General features: G+C 39.6%; 1 protein-coding gene across 7 annotated transcripts in view; it reads right to left on the minus strand.

Annotated features, from left to right (window-relative positions):
- The window catches only part of ptprfa (protein tyrosine phosphatase receptor type Fa), a 328,374-nt gene that overhangs the window by 143,058 nt on the left and 160,237 nt on the right, over positions 1–25,079 (minus strand). For all 7 annotated transcript variants that reach the window (XM_076722953.1, XM_076722954.1, XM_076722952.1 and 4 more), the window contains 2 exons: positions 5,615–5,803; positions 89–106 (listed from right to left, as the gene is read on the minus strand). In XM_076722953.1, coding sequence (XP_076579068.1) covers positions 89–106; positions 5,615–5,803 — 207 coding nt within the window. The remainder of the gene's footprint in view (positions 1–88; positions 107–5,614; positions 5,804–25,079) is intronic.

A 25,079-nucleotide genomic window follows, 5' to 3' on the forward strand; every position in this document is an offset into this window, starting at 1 on the left:
GGAGGAGGAGGATGGAGGCGATGGAGAAGAGGGGGCAGTGAGGAGAGGAGGAGGCTGAGTAGACATTTTCTGTACCCAGCATTCTTACCTCTGATTGGTGTACCACCTGGTGAGGTAATTTGAATGCAAATAAGATTAGAGATAACCATTAGTATAAAAAGAAGACAGAGAAAAAGTAAAACAAACAAGAATGGCAGGAGAGCAAGGAGAGAAAAAAGAGAAGAGATTAGAAGCGACTGCTACTCTCACCCCATTCAAAAAAAAGAAAAAAAAAATCCAGAAAAATGTAGGCCTAAAATCTTCAACCAAAATCAATTTTATAAATGGCAAAAACATATTCCTGGTAAAAGCCATTGTGCACAAAATATTCCACATAAGCTCTTGAAAAGCACAAAATTGTGTCAATAATGTACGTATTCATACTCCAGCTACAACTGCCAGTCTGTCATTTGTGCAAGTGGTTATTTACTTTCACATGGTGCTTACTTGTGTTATATACCTGCCTATTTTCTCCACAGGGCTGGCATCCCGTTGTGATAATAAAGCTCCCTATTCTCCACACCTGCTTCTTTCCCTGACAGCACCTGACTATCAAGCACTTGACCCCCCATTCACTGACAACAGGCCTGTTTTGGTTCTAACCCAAAGGCATTTTTTGTCTCCTGCATCCTGCCGTAACAAGGCAGATAAGAACACAAGCTGTCTTCTGATGCAATTCAAAGAAACCTGCACTCATGTCCTGGAATACTCTATGATGTTACTGCCTTCATGGTGGGGAATTGTACTATCAAGCTCCAAAATTAGCATACTATAGATGTATTTTTACAACAGTTATTTGATCTGGGTCATCTGATCTCTGACCAGCATTTTGCTTTGCACTATTTAAGGCTGAACAAATTGAGAAAAATATCTAATTATGAACAATTAAGAATTATGCTGATATTTGCTGTAAACAGTTTTAAACAGGTTATAAGTGTGGCAAGTGTTATCACAACCGTATCGTTCTATGTATGGTCAGATTTCAGACGTTTTAAGATGAGATTAAAAAAATGACATCATGTGCTTGAAAGCTTGAAGTAAAAGTTCCATTCCTTTCAAGGCAGTTGAAGCACTTCTATAGCTTAGATGGGCATATAACTCTCCTGGTTAAATCATCAGTAAAAAAAAAAGATGAACAACTGAATTACAACATGTCTCTGCCAAAGCAACAGCCCCAAAGCCTCATGGGTATTGCATTATATGAGAGTTCTGCTAAATTGATGGAAAAACCCTGATTTCTCAGAAAGAAAGTTGATTATGCTAAGTGACACTGACAGTATCATTAAAAGAAATGGGAACCTTAGTTAGCTACAGTTGAGTAAATTTGCTGGCAACAGTTGTCATTATAGTCTGGGGTCACCAAGTAAACCTTTCACCTCCTATAGCTTGTTAAGACACTTAATTATAGAATTTCTATAATTAGAATTGCAGCTCCAGTAATTTTAAAATCACACTCAAATTGTGCAGTGCAAATGCATTAATTGTTCAGCCCATGTACTATCCATTCTAGAGACACAGCAGTAACATTTCCTCCTTTGATCTTGCATATCCCTTTTGTCAGTCATCATTACTAACTGGCACCATTTGGGCATATCAGGTCATATGCAGCAAACGGTGAGAGAGGGATGGTTAATATGCAGATGCAGCGATCTGGATAATAAACCAAGCCACTGTTGAGCCGACAGGAATAAAAAGAAGTGTCAGATATGTGATGAGGGAGGCCCTGGAAGCTGTGTGACCCCTGGGGTTTGATGAAGGGGTCATCAGCAGCTTTCAGAGGGCCAGGCTGGGCATGAGACCTGCCATGGCTTCCACCCATAGCTGTCTGACAGCTAAAAGAATCCCACACCACTTCAGCATGAAATCAGGGTCTCATGGCAGGTTTCAGGGTTCCATTGTGAAAAATAATAGGACTTTATTATATTTTCACAATGTCTGGATTGAAAGAATAGCAACTTTGTAAGTGAGTCATTGTATTGAACTGGTGCTTGGTGGGAGACAGCTTTTGTCCATTTTGTCCTTTCCACGCAGACCTGATTAAATCAAGACAAAATCCTATCACATGTTAATCTGACTGGCTGTTAAAGGGGACTTCTATCGATTTTATACATCGCTCTCACCATGGGGAGTACTACTCAGCCAGTGAAAACTCTACACTGTCTTCCATAGCACTGGAGGAGCTTTGTCAAATCTGAGAAAATATCTTCACCAATATCTCACCAATATCTCACCAATGTCACAGTGACGTCATCAAGATTATATGTTGGGCTTTTCGAAGAAGGCCTTTGTCACAAACTGGAGACATGGAGTTTGAAAGATCCATGAAACACTTACCATGTAGGAATGGCCTAATTAGTAACTTTCATGTTTGCATTATGGGATAGGATCCAGTGTTTTTTGGAGTATAAAATCCATGGTTTGGTGCGTGTCATGGTTGTGGGGTTGCAGTTGCTACGTCTTTGGCAAAACAGAAGATAATCAACCATTAGAGCCATCGATTCACTTTCAGCTTTCAGTTCAAAATCTGGCATTCATACTCAGTCAAGACTTAGTGCCAAGAATAGTTTTGTTGGATTATTTGTATCTCAGAGACACAGTTTCCATCTTTTCCACCAGACTTTGTCCAGTGTCATTGTAACTGGGAAAACCTTAACACTTCCAACCAGCAGATCCATATAACATCAGAGGCTCTTCAAGATCTGCTTTCTCACTGGCGTTTGCCATATCAGCGAGTCACTATGAGTCATACATTGGTTGAGCTGGCTAACATGGTTTACAGAAACTGTCCCACTGTCATGGCTTCCTGGGTGGTATTCATAGTTTTGAAGATATGTTGCACACATTCTGAGATTCAGACTTAGAGTATATTAGGATAATGTGACTTGACTTATTTGCTTCATAGGGTGCATTAAACAGATGAAAATTGTGTACTGAGGTCAACATCCTATACCAAATGTTTCAGGACAATTACATGTTGCCCAAGCTGGGGAATAAAAGTCACAATATCTCTTTCTCTGCTGTTTTCGAGTTTGATCATTCTTTTCATCAATCTCTTGAAAGTGCTGGAACATTCTGAAACTGCAATATTCCATCACTGGAGTGCACCTTTAACAACAAAAAACTGCAAACTAATTCAACTGGACTCATCTTAATCAAGCTTTGTCCACACATTGGCCACTGGAGTTTTCTTCTTTCTGAACTCACAAAAAATAAAATCTTAAAAATGAGTAGTCTTTAATGACAGGTGTTGTGAACACACAGCTATTGCCGTTTTGGAGCTGCAGGATTTTGATGTTTCACTCCAGTATGCTTACCATCGAAGAGCTTTGTCCTGTCACACTAATCCTCTTCTTTCCCAGTCCTTCTGGACTATCAGATCCTGTGGCCAGACGTCACAGTGCTCACTGGTCTCTGTCACATTACTCTTTAATGGGCAGGCTTTGTTTCTAATTACTGGCAGACAGCATTGGGTTTTGGAACACCAGAGGAAGCCTTAAGGCCCTTTCAGACACAACACAACAACACCACCACTGCACAAACCCATTATTTCAAATAGCCAGTGGCGTTGCTAGGGTCTCTTGGGGCTCCAAGCAAGAAATCCCTGAGGCCCCCACCCCACCCGTGCACGCCGCAAAAATTTGGTTTTTGCACACATAAATGCACAATTTCTCAGACACTTGAGATGAATACTGAAAAAATAGATTAGTTGTTCTCAAATTGAGGTCCAGGGACCAACAGAGGTCCCTGAAAGCCCAGGCCTATCAATAATCGTTGTTGTAAATGAGTGGCCAGGGCCCCCCTAGTGGCTGGGGGGTCCAAGCAACTGCCTGGCTTGCCTGTCCACAAGCCCCGCCCCTTCCAATGGCTAATGCCATGATGGCTTTTTGCTGCATCAGGCAAAACTTTGGGCACAAGCTCACAATGAACTGCTGAACCCTGAGCGTGTGCAGCTCAAATCACACTGTGTCTGCAATGGCCCTTACAGAAGACAGAGGACTTTTTTACCTTTTCCAAGAGTAAAGGTCTCAAATTGAAAAATGAAGCTATTGGTGCTTCTTAATGGATAGATGTAATTTATTAAGACTAACTAATTCATGAACAAATCTAATCACTCTTCGTTATAAGGAACTGCATTGACACAAATAAATTGAGTATTTGCAGAGTACTGACTTTGCTATATATTTCACTTGCCTTGTGTGGCACAGGATAACAGCCATCTGTGCCTGGCTGCTGTGGGACTGCATGTGACGACTGGGCCCTATGAACCAAATTGAAACAAATTGCCATGCTGTTCCGTTAATAATACATGGCATGTTTGTCCTTACCTAAGGCCCCAACTGTGACTTGGGAAAATCCTCAGAGTGGACTTCAAAGCCAATGATATCCTAGAGCCTGTCTCTCAGCCTTTCCTCTCTGCCTGTGTTGAGATGAGAGAAGCCACAGGAGGAGCCTAAGGCCCTCAGTGATGGGAAATCTGCTTCTTATTCTTGCTGCAAGGGCTGGCAAGAAAGTGTGGCCCTGGACTGCCATTCCAACACTGTGTAGGTGCATGTAATTTTTGGCAACAAACAAAAAATTCTATTTTCTCACAGGAAGTGAGCGAAAGGGCAGTTGACAGGTTGCACAGAGCTCGGTTGTGGAGAAAGATGCCCTATCTGCTCCTCTGGAGCCTGGCCACCTCCTCACAGAGCTGCTCACACAGCTGCCTCTGTTTTAACATTCATCACTGTCTGTGGTGTGTTAAACACTGTTGGCATGCCAATATTCCCGCTCAGGTAATTACTGAAATCTATGATGTTCTGCTCAAAGAAGAAGTCATTTATTTCCATTATAAGCATATTATGGATTTTGTTTTTTCAAAATTGATCAACCATCAGATCTTACACTTTCAGAAATCTTCTATTCATTTTTATTTTAATTTAAGTGCTGTCATTTCTTTATTTATTTTTTGTACTGATACCACTCAACCCGTCAAGTGAGCGTACAGTCTTCTGTAGAGAACATGATCATTTAGCTTCATATGTGCTGTGGCCATGAGTGCCACGCTGATTTTTGGCAGTGAAAACATTTCTTTGATAAACAAAAAAATATTAATAACAATTTTAATGATCACATAATTGTTTAAGTAATTTATCAAGTTGAAATATCAAACATATTATTTGTTCAAACCTCTCAAATGTGAGAGTTTTCATTGTAAAGTGAGTGAGTTTGGGTTTCATTTTAAAAATAAATAAATAATGTAAATAAGTAAGGTTAATGAATAATACAAATGATAGTAATTGCTAATAATAATAATAATAATAATAATAATAATGCAAAGTTTGTTGCAGTTCCAACAGAAATATTTGAAAATGAACATTTTTATTCAACAAAAGAATTTAAATATAAAGTACTGTCTTCCAGACAGAACCATCAGCCTTCACATATTTGTGTTATATTGAACATATACAACGATTGTGTGGCTCAAAGATATCTGAGAGTGACACTAATTACATTTTCTGTAAAGTTCCAAATAACGTGTCGCTGTTTGCTGAAGAGAGACCTGTGTATGAACATGTTGAGGTGGTTGCTTTACCTGAACGCAGCTGTTTAATGCGCCCGTTGCTGCTGCTGATGTCCACAGGTAGGAAGTCTTTGAACCAGTAGATCTCTGGGTCAGGATTGCCACTGGCTGCACACAGCATTGTAGCAGTACGCGTTCTCTCCACCACCTTCAGTTGGGGTCCCATGTCTATGGTAGGGAAACCATGTGGGATCTGGTCCTCTATGACAAGGACAAAAACAAACAAACATGGCACTCTGACAGCTGGAGATGAAGAGTGGATGACAGTTAAGACCTAAATCAACCATCAGATGTGTTCTTTAGCCTAGACCCTGTGGTGAGACTTCCCTGCCCATCCCACAAGCCTGAGCTTGTGAGGTCCCCCCTTGAATTTTAAGCAGTAAAGCCCAGCTCTAATGTAAATATTGCTGGGCCTCTGCATGACTAATCCTTCTATGGAATTTCTTGTCATGGATCTGTGTGAGTGAGGGCAATGCAATTTCATCCCAAGTGCAAAAAACATTCGAAAAGAATGTTCACATAATCTGAAGCACACAGTGCGGTCAAATGCCAGTCTTGCCAAATTATGGATGAAACATAATAAAATCATGGTCTGAAAATCCCATTCCACACTTCTTCACATGCTGCTGATGACAGACACCACAGCAGCCAGAGCTTTACATGCCACTCCAACCCTCTCTCCAATATTATACTTGACTTATTTGTAGCTGTCACATCCATTAATCCATGAATACTAGGTGTATTAAAATCAATAAATATTTATACAAACACTCTAATACGTGGCATTTACATCTACATAAGATTCACATTAGTGTAAATCACACTGTGAATCTACTGTAAATTATTTTATACTGTATTGTAATGTTGCTTTAGTGCTTTATAATCATTCTCTCATTCAGCTATTCACAGATGTGGGCAGACAACTAAGTGAACAACCAACCCTTAGTGATAGACCACAGCCAAACAGGCTGTTCAGCCCCAGTTAACAGGTAAACTGTGGGACACTAGTGCCAGGAGTGTTGTGTTGCCTCAGTTTATCTAACTTTGGACCTTAGAATTCTTTAGGTAATTGGAATATTAGGTCTCACAAATCTTTCAGACCACAAGAGCGTGGGGGCACAGTAAGGATGTGTTGGTATTGAGTGGAAGTAATGCAGCTTCCAACATATTAAGCGATTAAGTGATTCAGTATTTTACTTTGCTTATTGTGATAACTGCGTTAATACTACTAGTGTATTATTTTACAGTAAATAAACCTGAGGACAATAAAAGAATTTAAATCAAATAAATAAATAACATTTACTACCCTAACAGGCACTAAAATGGTCTTAACCGTCTATCAAATTGCAGCAGCAACAAACTCTGCAGGTAACAGGAATAACTTGGGGCCTGTATCAGCAGCAGCTGAGTCAAATCAGGTCGAGTCAAGTTTTCAGGTTTGTAGGACTGAAGAGTCTCCACAGTGAGCGCATACAGCCACAGAAAGACCCGAGGGGAACACATCATTCAGTCAGTCACCACTCACACTACTTAAAGCATGCTTAACTTCGTCATGCACTACTCAAGTGACTTAACTCTTTGGAAGACTGTGATGCTTCCATTTTGATTGCTGGTATTTGTTTGTTGACATTTAAAAATCAAGTGGGCACTGGGCGGGAGACGGTCAGAGCATTTGTCAGTGTTTGATTTTAAGTATGAGGCGGTGGCTATTTCCTGAAGCAGTACATACCACTGCAGACCTAATATGTACCAAATTAAAAATTACCGAAACCTAAAATGACTTCTCACCCAGTTGACACAATTTGACTGAAAACTCATATTCCTTCTCAGTGTCATAAGTCAGTCAAATCTAAAGACACATACATCATATACATGTAATGGGAACACAGAACAACTCTGTTTTCCAGTAACAGCAGCAGTATTCTCAAAAAGGTACTCCTCACAGCTTCAGCTGTGACAGGATTCAGACTGTATTTTCAACATCAAAATGAATGCAGTGATAGCTGTGTGTACACAAATGGTTACAGTGCAATCAGGAACTGCTAGCTGCTCACAGTGAACTGAACATGACTTTTCATGGTGCCAGTTGCCAAAATGTAAAGCCATACAGATGTAGACGTTCCATGAGCTCAATCTAATTTTTGAATGAGATCATCAATTTTACCATTCATGTCATTTCTACACTCACATTATGACTGTAGAAATGACACTGGGAAGTTGAAGTCAAAGCTCTTAAAAGGTCATGCAAAATGATGGATTATAAACGGGCACACAGCCTTTATTTAGACTCAGCTCAGACAAAGTCACCAATTCCCATTAAATACAGTTTCTTTGTCAATGTCAGTTGTTTCAGCCATCAGTCACAGTGCGCCCCTGATTGAGTTTTTAGTGCCAGAGCAACCTCTGACCACATGTTACTTTACTTAGAAATTCCACACAGTGAGGTATACAGTACTGGGGGGAAAAGAGGGCACCAGTATCAGATTGGTACTCAGTAATGCAGATACCTTGAGTTGAGGTTTCAGAATCAATATCAAAATAAATGTTGGATTGGTGCATTCCTGTTTTCTGTTGTTAGCCGTGCTAGGGGCACAGCTCTGGGGACAGCAATGTCAGTCTGTCTCTTGGTCTGAAATTTGGTCCAGAATGAAATATGTCAAGTAGGATGATTCTGATTTTCATGATCCCCTAACTTTTCCTCTAGTTGCACCAGCTGGTTTACATTTTTGTCTTCAATAACTGAATTATCTTCACAACTGTTGGGTTGATTGCCATGAAATTTTGTACAGATAGCCTGCAGCCTGTACTGTAGTAATTTTGCAGTTCATTGATGTTCAAGATCAAATTGAAGTTTGATGAGCACAAACCACAACACCCTTTTGTGGTATAGTATTCAGATATTCTATCCATTAATAATACCCTGCTTGGTTTTTGTTTCAACTATTACATGCTGGCCTATATTTAATGCATATTTATTCCCCTATTATAACCTTCATGGCAAATTGTAAATCTCATCTGTGCTATGTTTACACCTGGTCTTCACAAGTGGAGAACTTCACATGACATATGAATGTGTCAACATGTCTCTTCCTATTATTTGCATGATCGTCCCTGAAATGCATATGTAATAAGGAGACGCACACCTTCCATCGCACTCACACAAATTACACAAACTGCAACATCAGCCTACTGCGTATGTTGTGTCACAGCTGCACCTGAAAGTTTTATTGCTGTGAAACAAATCCGTATTTTTGTTTCTGCATTGTGATCTTAAAAAAGAACCCTACTGTCAGTGTCAAGGTGATGTGATCCCTGGGAGTTCTGCAGAACAGCAGGCTGCTGTCAGATGTGATGAAACGACAGCTGAGAATAGGGGTTTTATGATCTACATACAAAGCAGACAGGATGTCACATTTTTGACTCATTCCTGAAAATGACTGCTATCATTAGAAAAGATGGTAATGATTACATGGCTACAAGAAATAATTATCCTCTGCTATAAACATGGGGAATTCTGAGGAAGATGACAGCATGATATCTTAAATTCATTCTTAGATTTTCATTCTCCAGACACTTGTCAAAACATGAAGGGCATTGTCTATATCTATACTTTGATTTTAACTTGAATACCTTGCCATGTTATTAGCTTATATTTTATATAGTCAGTCAGGTACTTGTAGATGAATATGCACATTTATATTTAAATTTCTAAGAGACATCAGGGATAGTGATGAGAGAAAGGATGGGCAGACCTATTCAATAAACAATGTGAAAGTAAAATAACATTTTTAAAATCTAAAATTACTCCGAATTATTAAAAAAGTTTGATAATACAACAAAGAAGATTCAAACATTAGATTTACTGTGCTTTGCTTTTAATATCCATGACATATCCTTACCTACAGAGGATCTATGTCTGCCTCACTCTCTCTTAGCAACATCATGACCATGGTACAGTCCTTGTATACTCATATATTGTCATAGATTATGCTGTTTATTATTAACAGAACTGACTGCCACTGAAAAAAGAAGACAATGGACAGAAAACAGTAAATAATAGATGCTATTTTACTGTACTGCTATGCATATTTAGAGCTTTACAGCAAATTGATATCATGAACAGCCCTTTCTCTCAAGAATAATAACTAAGTACTACTAAGTAACTATTTGCAGCAACTTGAGGTTAAGGTTAGGCAAAGATAAGTCAAACAACTTGAATAACAAAATACATTGCTTGGGCCTGGTCTGATTCCCAGAGCATCAAATATCACTGCTTTGTCACATCCCTCTGCATCTCATTCAGAAGCACAAGGTACCCTTGAGCTTCTGTATGGGACACACCAGGCTTTCAACTAACTCCACTGTAAACCCATCCAATATTAGACACCAAGAGCAAGGTGATGTAGTATAAAGACCAATCCATCCACCCCACCTTCCACAAATGGAGGACAGTGGGGTGGATGGATGGGTCAAACAAACACATGACATTCACCCAGGAGACCGAAGTTTGTGTCCCATGAGAAAGCAAAAGTGAAACCAAAAGTGTATGATCTTTGCCTAAAGCTAACCGAACTGCAACCAATCCCAACATTAATCACAAGTTAGACAAGCTTTCTGGGAGGAAATCTCTGTGTATGCCATTTGCTCTGGGAGTCAAATATTGCCATGGATGGATTTACATTCGAGTTAGTTGATGGTTTTGGGTTTGATTTTAGCTATTTCCGGTTTTATGTTGTGGAGTGTCTCCTCATCTGTCATCTTTTTGCTTTACTTACCTCTTATTTTCCTGTCTGCTTTCCCGACTCTGTGATTGTTGATTGGTTTCACCTGTCCCTTATTAGCCTTCCCTCCCTACTGTATTTAAGTCTTTGTTTTCCCTAATCTCAGTGGCAGTTTGTCTTAGAACCTTGTGGGTCCAGTGTTTCAGCCCTTTCCTGTGTTTTCGGATCTTTGCATTGTTTTCCTGGACTTTGCTTTTTATTGGATTTCTTTTTGTAGCCTGCACCCTGTTGGATTTGTTTGCTTGTTTGAATGCTTTCTTTGGATTTGACCTTTCCCTGCCTCACCATCCTGTAAGCTTTTTGTTTATTGCCATTTTTGTGATAAATCATTTGAACTGCACCACCTCCACCATCATAGTCTGCAGTTGGGTCCTAGACCTTGTATTCTTTGTTTTCTCCTATGCAAAAGCATAACATGGTGTCTTTCATACAGACACTAAAGGGTACTTTGAGCATATGGAAGAATCCAGTATTTAGCTAAATTTTGCAGCCTAGGAGGAAAATATTCCAAAATATATTCCAAAATGAAAATGCTCATACAACAGTGTTTGTTATGTGTGCACTCAGAACATGGTGGTTATGTTGGTAGTTGTCATTTTTTTTTTTTGCTATCATTGTTCGCTGCTGCATAACACGTGTTATTTGTAGTAGTATTACCATAATGTTAGCAATGTCTTATATTACCTTGTCACTGAGGAAAGGTAATATGTTGCTATAATCTATTTTCAATTCCAATTAAAGATGGTATGGTCCAGTGGGAGGGGCCTAGCCTTTAAATGAAGGGGATCTACACTGCCTAGTCAGTCAGAGAAGGGCTGTGGTGCTGTGTAGACCTAATGGTGTTTCTGGCCAGTCTTTGTAAAAAAAAAAAAAAAAAAATTCTGCTTCATTTTTGTTCATTTGCCCCCATTTTCATGGACTGAACCCCATCAGCATTACTACAGCCACTAGAGGGATCTATCACTTCAAGGTAGATGTATTCAGATGTATTCAGGCGTTTGAAAAGCAACCGAATGTCAGGTTTCAACATTATTTTGGAGGCAGCTGATTTAAAATTGGCAACAAGATATGAACCCAGAGTCTCTTTTTTTCCCCTGTACTAAATGAAGGATGAATTGCTTTCTACATTGGTGTTTAACATTGCCGATTAATGGATACAGACCTTGCAATTTCAAAATTGTACTGGTTGATATCAATATTATTGTTCTTTTTTCCTGCAGTGAAGTAAAACAAACTTCTCCTTAACACCACAATAACAGATTTTTCACAAATTTCAACATGCACTGTGACAAGCTCCCTGTGCCACACAGGGAAAACCTCTAATAAAGAGCAGTGAATAGGCTATGAGGAGAGGAGGAAAGATCCAGTGCTGACAGATAAAAAAAATGACACTCCAGGGAACAAAAGAGAGGTGACAGCCAGGCTGGCTGAAAGCTGGTGAAATACTCCCAGTGTTAAAAAACAGCCCCTACTCCACCCAGAAAGCAAATGAGAGCAGTCATTTGTCATTGTTCCTGCTGACATTGTCGTGCACAGGAGCAAAAACGAAGAAGGGGCTGACCGAAGGGCCACACAACTGTCCCTCTGGTGTGACACAAGGGTAAAACAAAGTGTCCCATTAGGGCACAGATATATCGAGCTTGTTCACTCTGCTACTGTCTAGCAAGCAATACAGAAGTATCCGCTGCCGTACCAGCAGACCAATGAGCAGCTTCTTTTCCTCAGACTGTGAGACTCCTCAACCCATCCTCCACACTCTAGAAATAAATTACATGGAAATTTACACCAGCATTGCACATAATGTACATACTTTCAGTGTGTGTACATGTAAAGGTACACTTTATGCATACAAGTAACTGAAAATTTTGTTTTATTTTGTTTTATTCAACTCTAATTTAAATATGTGTATACTTTCTGTTCTGTGTGTTTATACCCTGAGGGTCTACAACTTACATTTCACTGTGCTCTGCTGTAAAAGACAAATAAATAAGCCTTGACCTTGAGTCCAAAGACAGGAGTCAGGATGTGAACCCTGGTTTCTGACGTCAAAGTTTTATGGTTTGTATGCACTGCCCAATGCATCACCACAAGTATACTACCCGCCATGAATCTTCATCATGCTCCATGACAACAGAGCAATGCTGGGTACGCATGTACGATTTTGTGCCCCTCCCAAGACACCTGATATTCATGCAGTTGCTCTGAGAGCATAGTAAATGAAAGGACTTCATAGTAAATGTACCAAGATTACACAGGCACACACTTGAGAGGGGAGAATTTCCATGCTTTTTAAAGGAGACTCTAGTAGAATCTCCTTAACTTAATCCACTGTGACTCACAAAGAAAAAAGCTGAAAGTGGCCCTTAAAGTTTGTAAGCAATGCTGAAACTCAAAGAGAGCAGTCATTCTGCAGCTGATTGGCTGTCTGTTAAAGAGTGTTTACATGCACAATGATGGTGTACTGACATGTCCAATCCTGGCAGTCAGTGTGCCCTGCCCTGCCTTTTTTCAGGTGTCTGGGAGGAGAAAAGGTAACCCAACCCTCCTCTGTTCTCTTCAGGGAATATGGACCCATGCACAGACATCACAGTCACAACTACAGTCTGCTGTTCAAAATACCAGTTTTCCTGATTTGAAAATATAATCAGAAAAAACAAGCTCATGGAACTTCTAGTGCTAAACTACAAACCTGATTTAAAAATTCCATGCTGGTTTGGAACTCTGAGCTCTCAAAGCATGCTAGATTTTTTTTTAATAAGACAGTCCATCACTTTGAGCAAGCTTCACAAACACCACCTCAGACAACCTCTAATATTCAGCTCAGCTCAGACTCTTCAGTGAGCACTTGAGTAATTCACTTTCCCTTCATTCAGTTGAGGAAGTGGATTTTCTTCACACTCAAAAAGGATGTACTTTGCCTTAAAAGGCGTTTTATATCAAATCCATGGAGAATTTAATGAGAAGGTAGACTGCTCCATTATTATGAGAACTGCATTTTCAATTTACACTTTGAATTGAGTCAACTGTAAAGTGAATGGATCCAGAGGTGAGTCCCAGAGCTGTGCCCCTGTTGAGTCTGGTAAGGTTTTGCTGACAGCTGAGGCAGAACAGCTTCAACGTTAGCACTACATTGACACCAATATACTGGAACTCGATACCCATGGCAGGCTAAAATATTAAATATTAATATCTCTAACAAAGGCATGTCAACAATCAAAGCATGGAATTTTTTTTTTTTAGATTTCTGCTTGATATTAACACCCTCCAACGTTCCTAAGGTGGTGACTAATTTATTCTGGCAGGTAAGGCTGTCAAGCTACAAGCCAACCTAGCAGATGGTGAATCAAATATTGAAAAGGTACAACAAACTCAAAGTTGTAACTAAATATTAGTAACTAAGACAGTATTCATGTTGGTTGTCTCTGTCTTAGAAATGCAACCAATTGCAAAATGTGATCATATTTGTTTCGTGGTTTGTGCTTTTTTAAAAAAAGGAAATATGTTCAAACATGGAATGCTGCTCTTCCCTGGACAATGTTTCTTTGTTTGCACAAAGTGTCAAAGATATCCTGCAGCTTTCCAAAAAAACTTGAACAAACAAAAATCTCAAACATGTCCAGCTGAAAATAAAAACAAAAAGTAGTCCTCTGGCAATCCTTGTAGCTGTTGAAAAGAACTGCTCAGCACGGCAGCTATCACATACAGTAAAGAGATCAAAAGAAATGACTACCTGCACCAGGTCTGGTGAAAAATGCCTAATACTTTTACCTGAAGTCTACCATTTTTAGCATGCCATAGCTCCTACATACCAAAGAGGTGCTATGATGTTTGATCCAACATTCAACACAGTACTGTTTTTTAAAAAAACATTTTTCGGTTTGTTATGTTAGGCTATTGTATCTCGAGCCTCAAGCAGGGATGAGGAGCAGGCTTGGTGGTTTTATTGATACCTCTAAACTGCCGTGCAAACTGCACTGGTACCTGATAACTAAAAGTGAGGAAATGGTGAGGGAGAGAAAATATGAGATTGAGATGACAAACGTCTCAGCTTCTGTGTTTTGCAACATTTTATTTGATTGTTTTATTGATCAACGAAGACAAACTGAAGGGAAGCAGCAAAATGAAGCAATATATTTTTATGTGTATATTTTTTGTACAGATCTTCTTGTGCAACAGAACTATTATGTGGGTGAACATGTGGCAGTAATGTGCTTCCTCATCACTTGTCATAGAATGCATGGTGAGTGGACTTTATATTTCTCCACAACAACAAGCATAAATTCAAGTTACACAGACACATAATCTGTCTTTGGCTGCAGATTCATGGTGATATCTTCCAATTTGAAGAGGCCAGTGTGAACTCTTTTTGTTTGGTGAGCCATTTTCGACATTCCACATTCACATTCCACACATAGTGTATAGCTGATCTGTACAGCACTAGCAAATGATTTATTACCCTCTTATAAAGCCATTAGTTGAAATTTATAAACCTAGAAAGAGTGCTTTATTTTTATTTTACAAAGTGGTAATAATTAATCTGGGACCTCTTTCGGCATCTGTTTCTCATCAGTAGGTGCTATAACATTTATAGAGCTTATTTTTTTCTGGTAAGTCTCTGGCAAAGGTTTCCATTCCATGTCTTTCATCCTCTCATGGTATAGTGAGCTGCAACTGACCAAGACAAAGCTACAGTTTCATAACAGGGATGAGAAGCTGTAGTTATGTGTTGTCTCATTCACGGTGTCAAATACTGATGCACTGGGATTTCAACTTACTCCAATGTAAACCCTTCAATGGCGTGCAACGCATTCTCATCCCAGCAGAACACAAAGCTTTCCTGCCAGACAGCTTTTCTAACATGTGGTTAATGTTATGAAGTTAGGATTTAGGCATCAAAACTACTTGGCTAGATTTGGGATTGTTCACGTTTGGTCTCCTATGGGACACAAAGCCTGTCTCGTGGGTGAAGTATAGAGACACTCAAGGATACCTTGTGAGTCTGTATGAGATGCTGAGGGGTGTGACAAAGTGAGACCAAAGGGAGACCAGGCCTCTACAGGTGATTGTTTTGATCCGTGGGCGGGTAAACTCGAACACAGAGGTTAGACAGTGAGTTTTCAGCAGTTAGTCAAGTACCTGGTATCGACTGGTATCGATCATTAGTCCAATCAATCCCTCACAGGATGATGGTCATTCAGATCTCACTTATTGCCTCTTTAAGTTGAGCTAACATTTAATACAGTCTTTTGGGCAGTCTTCTGAGAGTGTTGGGTACATCTCCACTCAGTGTAATGGTGTAAAGCAGCACGCAGACCAATAGACTGCACACTGAGCTCATTGTTCTGCTGTGACAGGGTGTTTTGGCTTTTGGCTGTAATTCTGCAGCCACAGCTTTGTGAGCACAGAGGGAAACCTGATCAGGCCTGGTGATGACAGGTGGGGTGGGGGTGGGGTGTGGGGTCGAGGTGTATACAGAAAATAGGTCTTAATACAAGCAGGCTAGATTTACAGGCCTGAGGGCTGTCAGGGAGCTGCGTGTGCAAACACACAGACACAATCTGAAACTCACAAACGTGAAACCCACAGGAGAGAGTTTCATCAGGAGATTCTGTGTGTTGAGTCGAACCCTTACAGTACAGGCCTAAAACTTGTCCAAAACTTTACTACAACTCAAATCTTTTATCCATTCAATTGATGACAGTACACACAGACAGGAAGAGACTTTCATCAACAGAAAAAAAACAACATCAACAAATTATTTACAGGGATTTAGTGTTAAGACAAGGAACAGGTACCAGCAAATTAAAATGAAGCAGCAATGGTCAATGTTGCTGATCTGGGAAATGAGACTGTGGCTCTACTAATAGAATCTGAGCTGTCACACCAACATGAGCAGGTCGACTTGACTTCAGCCTGATGCAATCTGGAGGAAACCAATCAACTCAAGGTCAGACAGGTTCCTATTTATATCTTAATGCAAACACATCTGCACAAAGTCTGTATGAGAGCTTCATTAGTTATAATGATTTGTAAAAACTAATCATTACTTATTTTTACTTAAACTCCTACAGAGAAACATCCAAAACTTAAAAAAATCTGAAATAAACCTTAATCATAGCACATCAGAAAATGATAATATGAAAATGCAATCAAGTGGATTTTGGAAACCACTGACAAACAATGTGGTTCTGCTGATCGAGGCACTAGATCAGAAAACATTATCAGTGGTTTCAGAGAACAATGACTGAAAAGATGGGGAATGAGCAAGGGGAATGACATGAAACATGAAAGGATCCCAAACCAGGACCACCACGAATTTGGAATAATTGCTAAAGGCTGTGTTAACTGTTTCATTTTGGTGACCACCTCAAACAATCCAAATCCCGTCACTTAAAAATATAGAAAATAGCAGGTTAACCTCATTCTGTTGGTCAAGAGTTTGCAGACCTTTAAAAAAACATGGGTATGAAGTATAGTCATAGAACCAAATTGAGAACCAGGTTCCTTTTGGGAAAAAGAGGGCATAGCCACTGAGTCTTTAAAATTGTTCAGGAAAAAGTTGCTGTAGCACACCAGGGGTCTTGGGCATCATTTACCAACTTTCCTGCTGATGTTGGTGCAGTGGACGTTTGGGAACAGTCAGGGAAAGAGAATTCCCCTGGTCCTGGTGCACACAGACGGGCCTCTCTGCAGCCTGACATGGCAGATGAGGATCACTTACACTCAGGACTTTCCCAGACTGGCTGTGGCTGCGAGGGAATACTTTGAACATGAAACAGTTGTGCTCATGATACAGGATTTTAGTAGAAAGGCTATACTGTTTCATTTTCCCCATAGTAGGGCACACAGCATTTACACATCCCATGATGAATCACATGTAATAAGCTGATATCACTTAAAGTGCAACTATGTCAAAATACAAAGAAAACAGGATGCACCTGTATACACTGCTCACCTCTTCCACAAATTTATACTGATCATGTGAAAACTATGAATTTGCACAAAAAAAATTAAGTTTGATCTGATACAGTGAATTATTCATCATAAAATTGCAGATTTTTTATTATTTATTTTATATATTTTTTGTAGAAAAACAAATCACACTTCAGTGTGTTTGTGGTGGAAAAAACACAATGCCAACCTTCCAGAATAGTTTTGTCTTTCAAACTATCCTCTTACCAGGTTTAATACAGAAGAGTAACAAAAGGAGTGTCTGACAATCATTGGGAGAAGGTATTCTTTTTGTATTTGCTAGGAGTGGTTAAATGAATGTTGTCATGATGATCAAAAAAAAAAAAGAAAAGAAAAGAAAAGAAAACTCAATTTAAGAGTTGTGATTTCTGGAAGTGGCCTGTCCAACTGAGTTGATCTCACCCACATTTGTCACCATTTTTGAGCCCCTTTTCTGTTGGCATTTTTCAAGTATGTAGCTACTGAAGGTAGCTAAGCTAGCTATGTAGGCTGCTGCTGTAGTTCCTAATCAACCAACAGAGATTTTCATGTAAGATGGTTTCTCTAACATGGGAAACAGCCATCAAAGAGCACAGCATCAGAGTAACTGAGGAAATCAGAGATATCAGCTGTGACTCACATGTCTCAAATCAGACAGAAACCTTTCCAGAGCAGTCCAGTGAATTTGCACTGTTGCTTTCATGCGCTTTTTGCTGAGAGCTGACACCCATAGGCATAAGCTCACTATATGAATACCTCACACTGTGCAAGTAGAAATCAGACTTGTGTACATGACTTGTGTTTGTGTGTATGCAAGTTAATGGAGAATCTACACACATTATGGGTCTGGATGTGGGTGTTTAGAACAATGAACCCAAAATTTCATGAAATGAATTTAGATAAAATCCATGCATGTCTAATAAAATGGTGAGATTAAGGAAATGTCACCGATTACTGCCTTACATCATTCCCTAGTCAGTCTTCAAATACAGGGAAAAATTTTGCTGAAGCCTAAATGCATTTGCTTGATTTTATGCTAATCTCTTCAGTTTCAGTGGCTTTAAACATCTTCTGACTGACATGTTTCAGACATGCACTCGTGGTGGTATACTCCAGTGGTGACAAGGGATGCTGGGAAAAAGATCAAAACATTCCGCCCTGAGTATCACTTTATGTGTGGAATGAATTATTTATTTAAATGATGAGTTTGAATGAAGATAAAAGAGCAGATTTCTCAATTTGGTTATTCTCTGTAGTCCCTTATGATTCCTGCTGTCAGACTGAGAGAGTGTAGGAGCACTCCCTTTGTTATTTACTGCAGCTCTGCTTTCTTGACCTCAAAGCTGCTTGAAAACAATTATCAGCTTTCGGAGCAGTTAGCCAGTGTCAGACTTGACAGCCATTAGAGTCCAACCAATCACTGAGCAGCATTTTGGCAATTCAAGCAATGCCACAACATTTGCCACAGGCCAAGGATGCTTTCAGTAATGCCAACATTTCATCAGTGTGGAGTGGGCAGACAGAGGGTGACCTGAGAGGCTTGGAACAAAATACAACACGCCTCTCTGAGCCTTATAATTTCTCAAGGACTGCCTTTCCCCATCTCTATCTATCAATTTAATCAAGCAGATGCCCGACTGCCTCTCTAGAGGAGCTATATGCTCTTAATAAGATCTTCCTGGCAAATTAAAACAGCCAGAGAGCGTCTCAATATGAGCAGAGAGGAGGGCAGGAGAGGTTGGGCAGGACGAGGCAGAGAGGGAGAGATTTGGCGGGGTGCTTTTGCCCAGAGCAGCACCAATTAAATGCAACAAGCAACTCCCATATGTGCTGTGCACCTTTCTAATGGGCAGACATTTAGTCCAGCAGGAAGAGGAAAAGAACTGACAATTGATGCTCTGGAAATGTCTACTTATTCTGCTGTTGAACTTGTGGCACACTGCTATTGATTAGAGGAAAATGCCCAAATTCTTGATTTATAACCAAAGAGAGATTAATTATATACCAAAGAAGACACTTTATTTACAAAATCATATCCACCCATGCACCCATGTGTATTCTATACAAAATAATATGTTTCCAATAATCTAAAGTAGAATACTTTAAAACAAAGTGGTCATCCTCCTGGCAGCATGGCTGTACTTGAATGAGTGCACATTTCAAGGTGATCTGGTAGTAAGATTTTGACAGTTGTTGTAAACAAGTGGAGAAACAAGATTCATCCTCATCATCAATATCCACAGCAAATTTCAGTCTCCAGAACAGCTTCTGAAGGCCTGCAGAGATTTGACAAGTCTCAACTCAGCTGGAGTGAACTCCCAAAAGACCTTCCCTCACCCAGGTGGTGGTCTGGTGATAGAAGTAAACACCCTAAACACTGTGTGATTTTGGCCTGGATGGAGATGGATATTCACACCCTCCATGACCTGTTCAGTGCTTTCTCTCCAGGTATCAGCAAACAGTCCTGCCAGAGGACTGACCTTCAACAGTTTTTATCAACAGAAAATAGATGCAAGACTTTGCATTTCAATTTGCATTTCTCATTTATCTCTGCCTGCCTCTGCTATTACACACATGTACATGAATACAAATAATTGAATATACAGACATTTCCCCCACTCCCCAACATACACATTTCCTATTAAGCTGAGGAGCTTTTGAAGCAGAGCCTTTGAAGACACATTCCCTGAGCACCTCACAGGCCTTTAGAGTTTGCTCATAGAGCACTGTTCTACAGCTTCAGCCCATCTGCACAATTACCAATCAAATGTTTGCATTTTTATTTGTGTGTAATGCAAAGCCTGTCCAAACCTCATACCCTCCATCCACATACACAGCCAGGGCACCAAAAGACCAGGAGCCAGTATGTGATGATTCATTACCAAGTCAATTCCGCTGGCAATTGCACAGAATCCACGATAATATTAGTGATGTTGTAAAGAGATGTCACAATTCTATCATCACTAGGGAATTAAAGAGAATTTACACAGCAGAAGCATAGTGATCTGATTGCAGAAAAACAGTCAGCTTCATGTACACTTGGCATCAACTTGCAATCTCTATGTGTATACTAGCCCTATATCTGGTGGAATTCCACACTGGACGATTCCAAACCTCATGATATGGAACAACATTCAACGGCAACATTTTAATGCCAAGCAGGACATACTGTACCTGATTTATAGCAAAGTGAAAAGTAAGTGTTGTGTTATGCTTGAAAATAATTAGTTTGTACAGCGTGTTTCCTGACCATGTCAGAAACACTGGAAGGTGAGTGAAAACACAACATCCAAGGATGGGGAGCACACAACAAAAGAGGGAATAAAGGCAGACATCTTAAGACAGATAGTGTCTGCTGAAAGGCATTCACACTGTTGCACTCAGCTGTGAAATGAAAAATGACACAAACAATTTTGAACAAAGTTCGAACCCTGGCTCATTTCTCACCTTCACACAGTAAAAAAGTATTAGTCTAATGGAAAGTACTGAAAAGTGGCCTACAGATACACTTGGTTTTCTCAGCCTTGCATGCTATAACCGTTTCTTCAGAGTGTTCAACATTACTTCCCATAACATACCATGTTAGTTGACAGAGCCCTGTCCACTAATTTGCATGTAAGTCCAGTCCAATGTAGACAGAATCAAGATAATGAGAACATTTATTAATATTTGGTGGCAATGCAAAAGCCAGTGATCCTGGCCTGTCATCATTTCATTGACATATTCAAATATAGATCTGAGTTGCTGAAGAAAAAAACAAAAACAATCAGCAGTTTTATTTTTTATTGTATGACTTTGTTCTTAAGTATAACTATGTGATGTATATAGGCATGAAAAAAAATCTTTTGCAAGTGTTTTGGGCCACAACAAATGTCTTACAAATTTGAAAGGTAATTTTGGGCTTAAATCCAAGTTTAAGAATTTAAAAAAGAGAAATTGCCATTGGTAGCGGTAATTTGCTAATCCTTTTCTACTCAGTTGAAAACAGTGAAAGACAATTTATTTAATGTTTTAGTTTATCAACTTCATTGATTTTTGTAAATATCTGCTTATTCTGAATTTGTTGCAGCAACACATTTCAAACAAGTTTGGACAGGAGCAACTAAAGACTGGGAAAGATGTGGAATGCTCCAAAAACAACTGTTTGGATCCTTCCACAGGTAAAGAGGTTAACTGGTAACAGGTGATAGTGTCATTATTGGGTATGAAAGGGGAGTCCTTGAAAGGCTTAGTCATTCATAAGCGAGGATAGAGCGAGGTTCACCACTTTGTGACATGATTGCATTGAGCTGAGACTCCAATTTAAAGCAAATGTCAAATAAAATACATTTGTGGTTGCTGACACATGAATCCTCAGAACCAACAAAGTCAGTGTCTACACCTTGTGTAAAAAGTAAGTCTAGAGTGTAGAGCCAAATACATGTTGCTGAAAATTGCAGGGTTTATTGAGATTGAGAAATTCAGGTGCAGTATGACATGTAGTGCCATCAGTATGAAGACTGAATTCCCAAAGCATAAGGACCTTGTCTGGCTTCATGATAGATGATAAAAAATCTGTGAAACGTGATAAAAAGGAGTGTTCTTGGATGTATAGGATTAAGCTGATCGACATTTGCTATTCAAAAGAACAGTAAGGCTCAGTGCTTCCAATCTGGCATGAAGTTTACCATGCCAGATTGTAAAAAAGGCTATCATGCCAGATAACAGTAGGCATCTCGACAACAGAGCAAAATTTATCTGAATAACAGTCATCATCATCAGTCATCTGACCTGAAGGCCCTGTCCCGATAACTGCAGGTACAGCCCTTCAGATAGGCCCACCTTAGTTGACGTTGTACCTTAGAGGTGAAAATGCTGTGAAGTTTAAAAAAACCCCAAAACTATAGTGTATGACTAAGACTGCAGACAGTGAACACAGTGAACACAGTGAACACGGGGCCCAGTTCTCACAGCTGGTAATTCAGGATTGGGTTTGATGGTCCCACTATGGTTGACAAGCACTTCCTGAAAAGTGTAACTACATCTTAAGTCTAGATGGGTTATGTGGAGACAAGCAGAGGTTTATGATATGATGTAGCTGATAGGTAACACAACATGAAGCCTGTGTTGTGTTGTGGAAAATCTCTTACTCAGTAACACTAGAAATTAGTATTTTGTGACAAAGTCATTTACAAGGTAAAGCTTCTGCTCAGTGTAATCTTTACTGCCAATAACAAAATAAGAGGATGTTATACATGTGTGCCACAACATGATTCTACCTTGCCTGAAGTTGTAGCCCAACTGTCTACAGTGGGAGAACAACTGGTTAGCCATACCCAGCAACATGTGACAGTGTAAGGAGGTGTATTTTGTGTGTATTGTAGTGTGTATTTTGATGGTATTTGACACTGTTATATTTGTTAAAGACGTTTTCCAATTTGATTTCCGATTTTCCTGTTTGTTCATAGCTTGGCACCCACAGTAAGTAACTAGCCAGGCTTGTGTTCCAGTAATCAAGCTGACGGGGATAAGGGGGGAAAACGTTCCCATGATTAGCAAAATAACCAAAATGGAGAATAAATGCACACACTGTTGTTAAACTGCCATTTCCCTCTCCACCCCATAGTCTAACTGTGCTGTGCATTGATAAATTTACGGTGCTGTCCGTGGTGCTGAACTAGCAGACAGATTTGTGATTGTGTTTCTATCAGTCCTGCCCTTCTGTTGAAAAAAGAACCCAAAAATTGCCTGCTGGTTACAGCTAACAAATAGGCTATTCTCAGTGGTAGAAGAAGTATTCAGATAATTTAGGCAAGTAGAAGTACTAATATAACAGTGTAGAATTACTGCATTCAAAACTTCATTCAAGTAAAAGTCTAAATAATTGGGATGTAAATATACTTAAAGCACCAAAAATAAATGTCCTACTTCAGAATGATGTATGTTATTGGATTATAATATAAAAATTGATAGATTAAGGCACTATAAGATTAAAGGTGGCACTGGTAAAGGTGTAGCCTACTTTAAATCCAAAACTATGTACCATGTTGAAGCTTGGCTGACTGGTTTCCCCATACATATCTAGAGCCTCCATGGAGTGGAGTTGCTACACAAATCCTGGCGTCTGAGATTTACAGGTAAAATAAGGGGAGTGTGGACAGGGGGTAGGTCTGGTATACTACTGTAGACACCTTGAATAGTTCCCCTGACCTTAAATTAAAAGTGTCTCAAAAGTTTGTGGAGAGGTTTGCCCTGATCCAGGAGAAATAGAAGACGAAAAATTGTAAAGTTGAGAGGAGTGGTGGAAAATCCATGGAAGTAACCAAACTGATCAATTCTTTGAGGAAATAACAGAAAGGGAGAAGGAATGTGAAGAAATGGGAGGATGTAATGACAACAGAGGGAGGGTGGACTGGGCCAACAAGCTTAGAAGTAGTAATGACAGTTTCATTTTTGAAGGAGAGAAGCCAAACTGACACAGAGCTGAGAGATGCAGGGTTAGAGTCAAGACAGCCAGAGATGGAGGAGCAAGTGAGGAGGGCACAACAGCCACAGCAGCAGATGGCCAAGATCATGCAAATGATGCAGCAACAGCATGCCCAAATGCAGGCCAGCCAAGCCATGCTCCTTCAGCAGCAGCAGCAGCAGCGGCAGCGAAGGCAAGCATTGCTTGCTGTAATTGGAGAACTTATTAATGAAAGTTGAGATGAGAGATGTTGAGATGTTCAATGTTTTAATGTTTTCTGTCCAAAATGAAATAATAAACGAAAATATAATGCATGCCTTTTTTTATTACAAGTGAGATCTTCATACTATCTTGCTGCTGTAACATCTCTGCATTAAAACTAACACATATATAACACATTATATTTGTTGACAGTAACACCATAAAAATGTCAAATGTCCAATCTACATCTCTGCAAACAGGCACCTCCCCAATGCATTTAAAACAGCTGTTGTAAAACCATTATGAAAGAAGCCCAACCTAGATACTAATGCACTCACAAACTATAGGCTGATATCCAACCTCTCATTCATCAGTAAGATACTGGAAAAGATAGTTTCAGTTCAAATTAACGCTTATCTTAAAGAAAATGACATTCTGAAGAACTTCAGTCAGACTTTAGAACACACCACAGCACTGAAACTCAGTTCTTGTCCGCTTAGATCTAAGTGCAGCAGTTGATATGATTGATCGTGAATCTTAATCAATCGTTTTGAACCTTCGGTTAGTTATTCTGTGTGTGTTAAAGTGGTTTAAAACATGTGTCAAAGGTCAGTCTTTGTCAGTCTTGGAGATCTGCTCTGAGAAACATGACATCTGTCTCGGGGTTGCACAAAGGAGCTGCCTTGGTCCATTACTGTTCTCATTATACATGCTGCCACTGGGTAACATTAGAGAACGCAAAGTATGTTTCCATAGTTACGCAGAAGACACACAAATGTACATCTGTGCTGAACCAAATGATGATGCAGGAATAGACTCCATCACCAACTGTCTCTTGGCAATAAATAAATGGATGAGCAATAATTTTTTTAAGGTAAATGAGGACAAAACTGAAATCCCACTAGTTGGCTCTGAAACAAAGAGAGAAATGGTGTTTAGTAATCTGGGGAAATTAACTCCCTGGATTAAATCTGAGGTTACAAATCTTGATTTTATCCTAGACTCAGATCTTAGCTTCAAGTCCCACATCAACAAGGTTACTTAAACTGCATTTTTTCATCTTTTTCATAGCTAAAGTACGACCATTTCTAAACCAAAA

The sequence above is a fragment of the Chaetodon auriga genome, chromosome 3 (assembly GCF_051107435.1).
Source record: "Chaetodon auriga isolate fChaAug3 chromosome 3, fChaAug3.hap1, whole genome shotgun sequence".
Lineage (NCBI taxonomy): Eukaryota > Metazoa > Chordata > Actinopteri > Chaetodontiformes > Chaetodontidae > Chaetodon > Chaetodon auriga.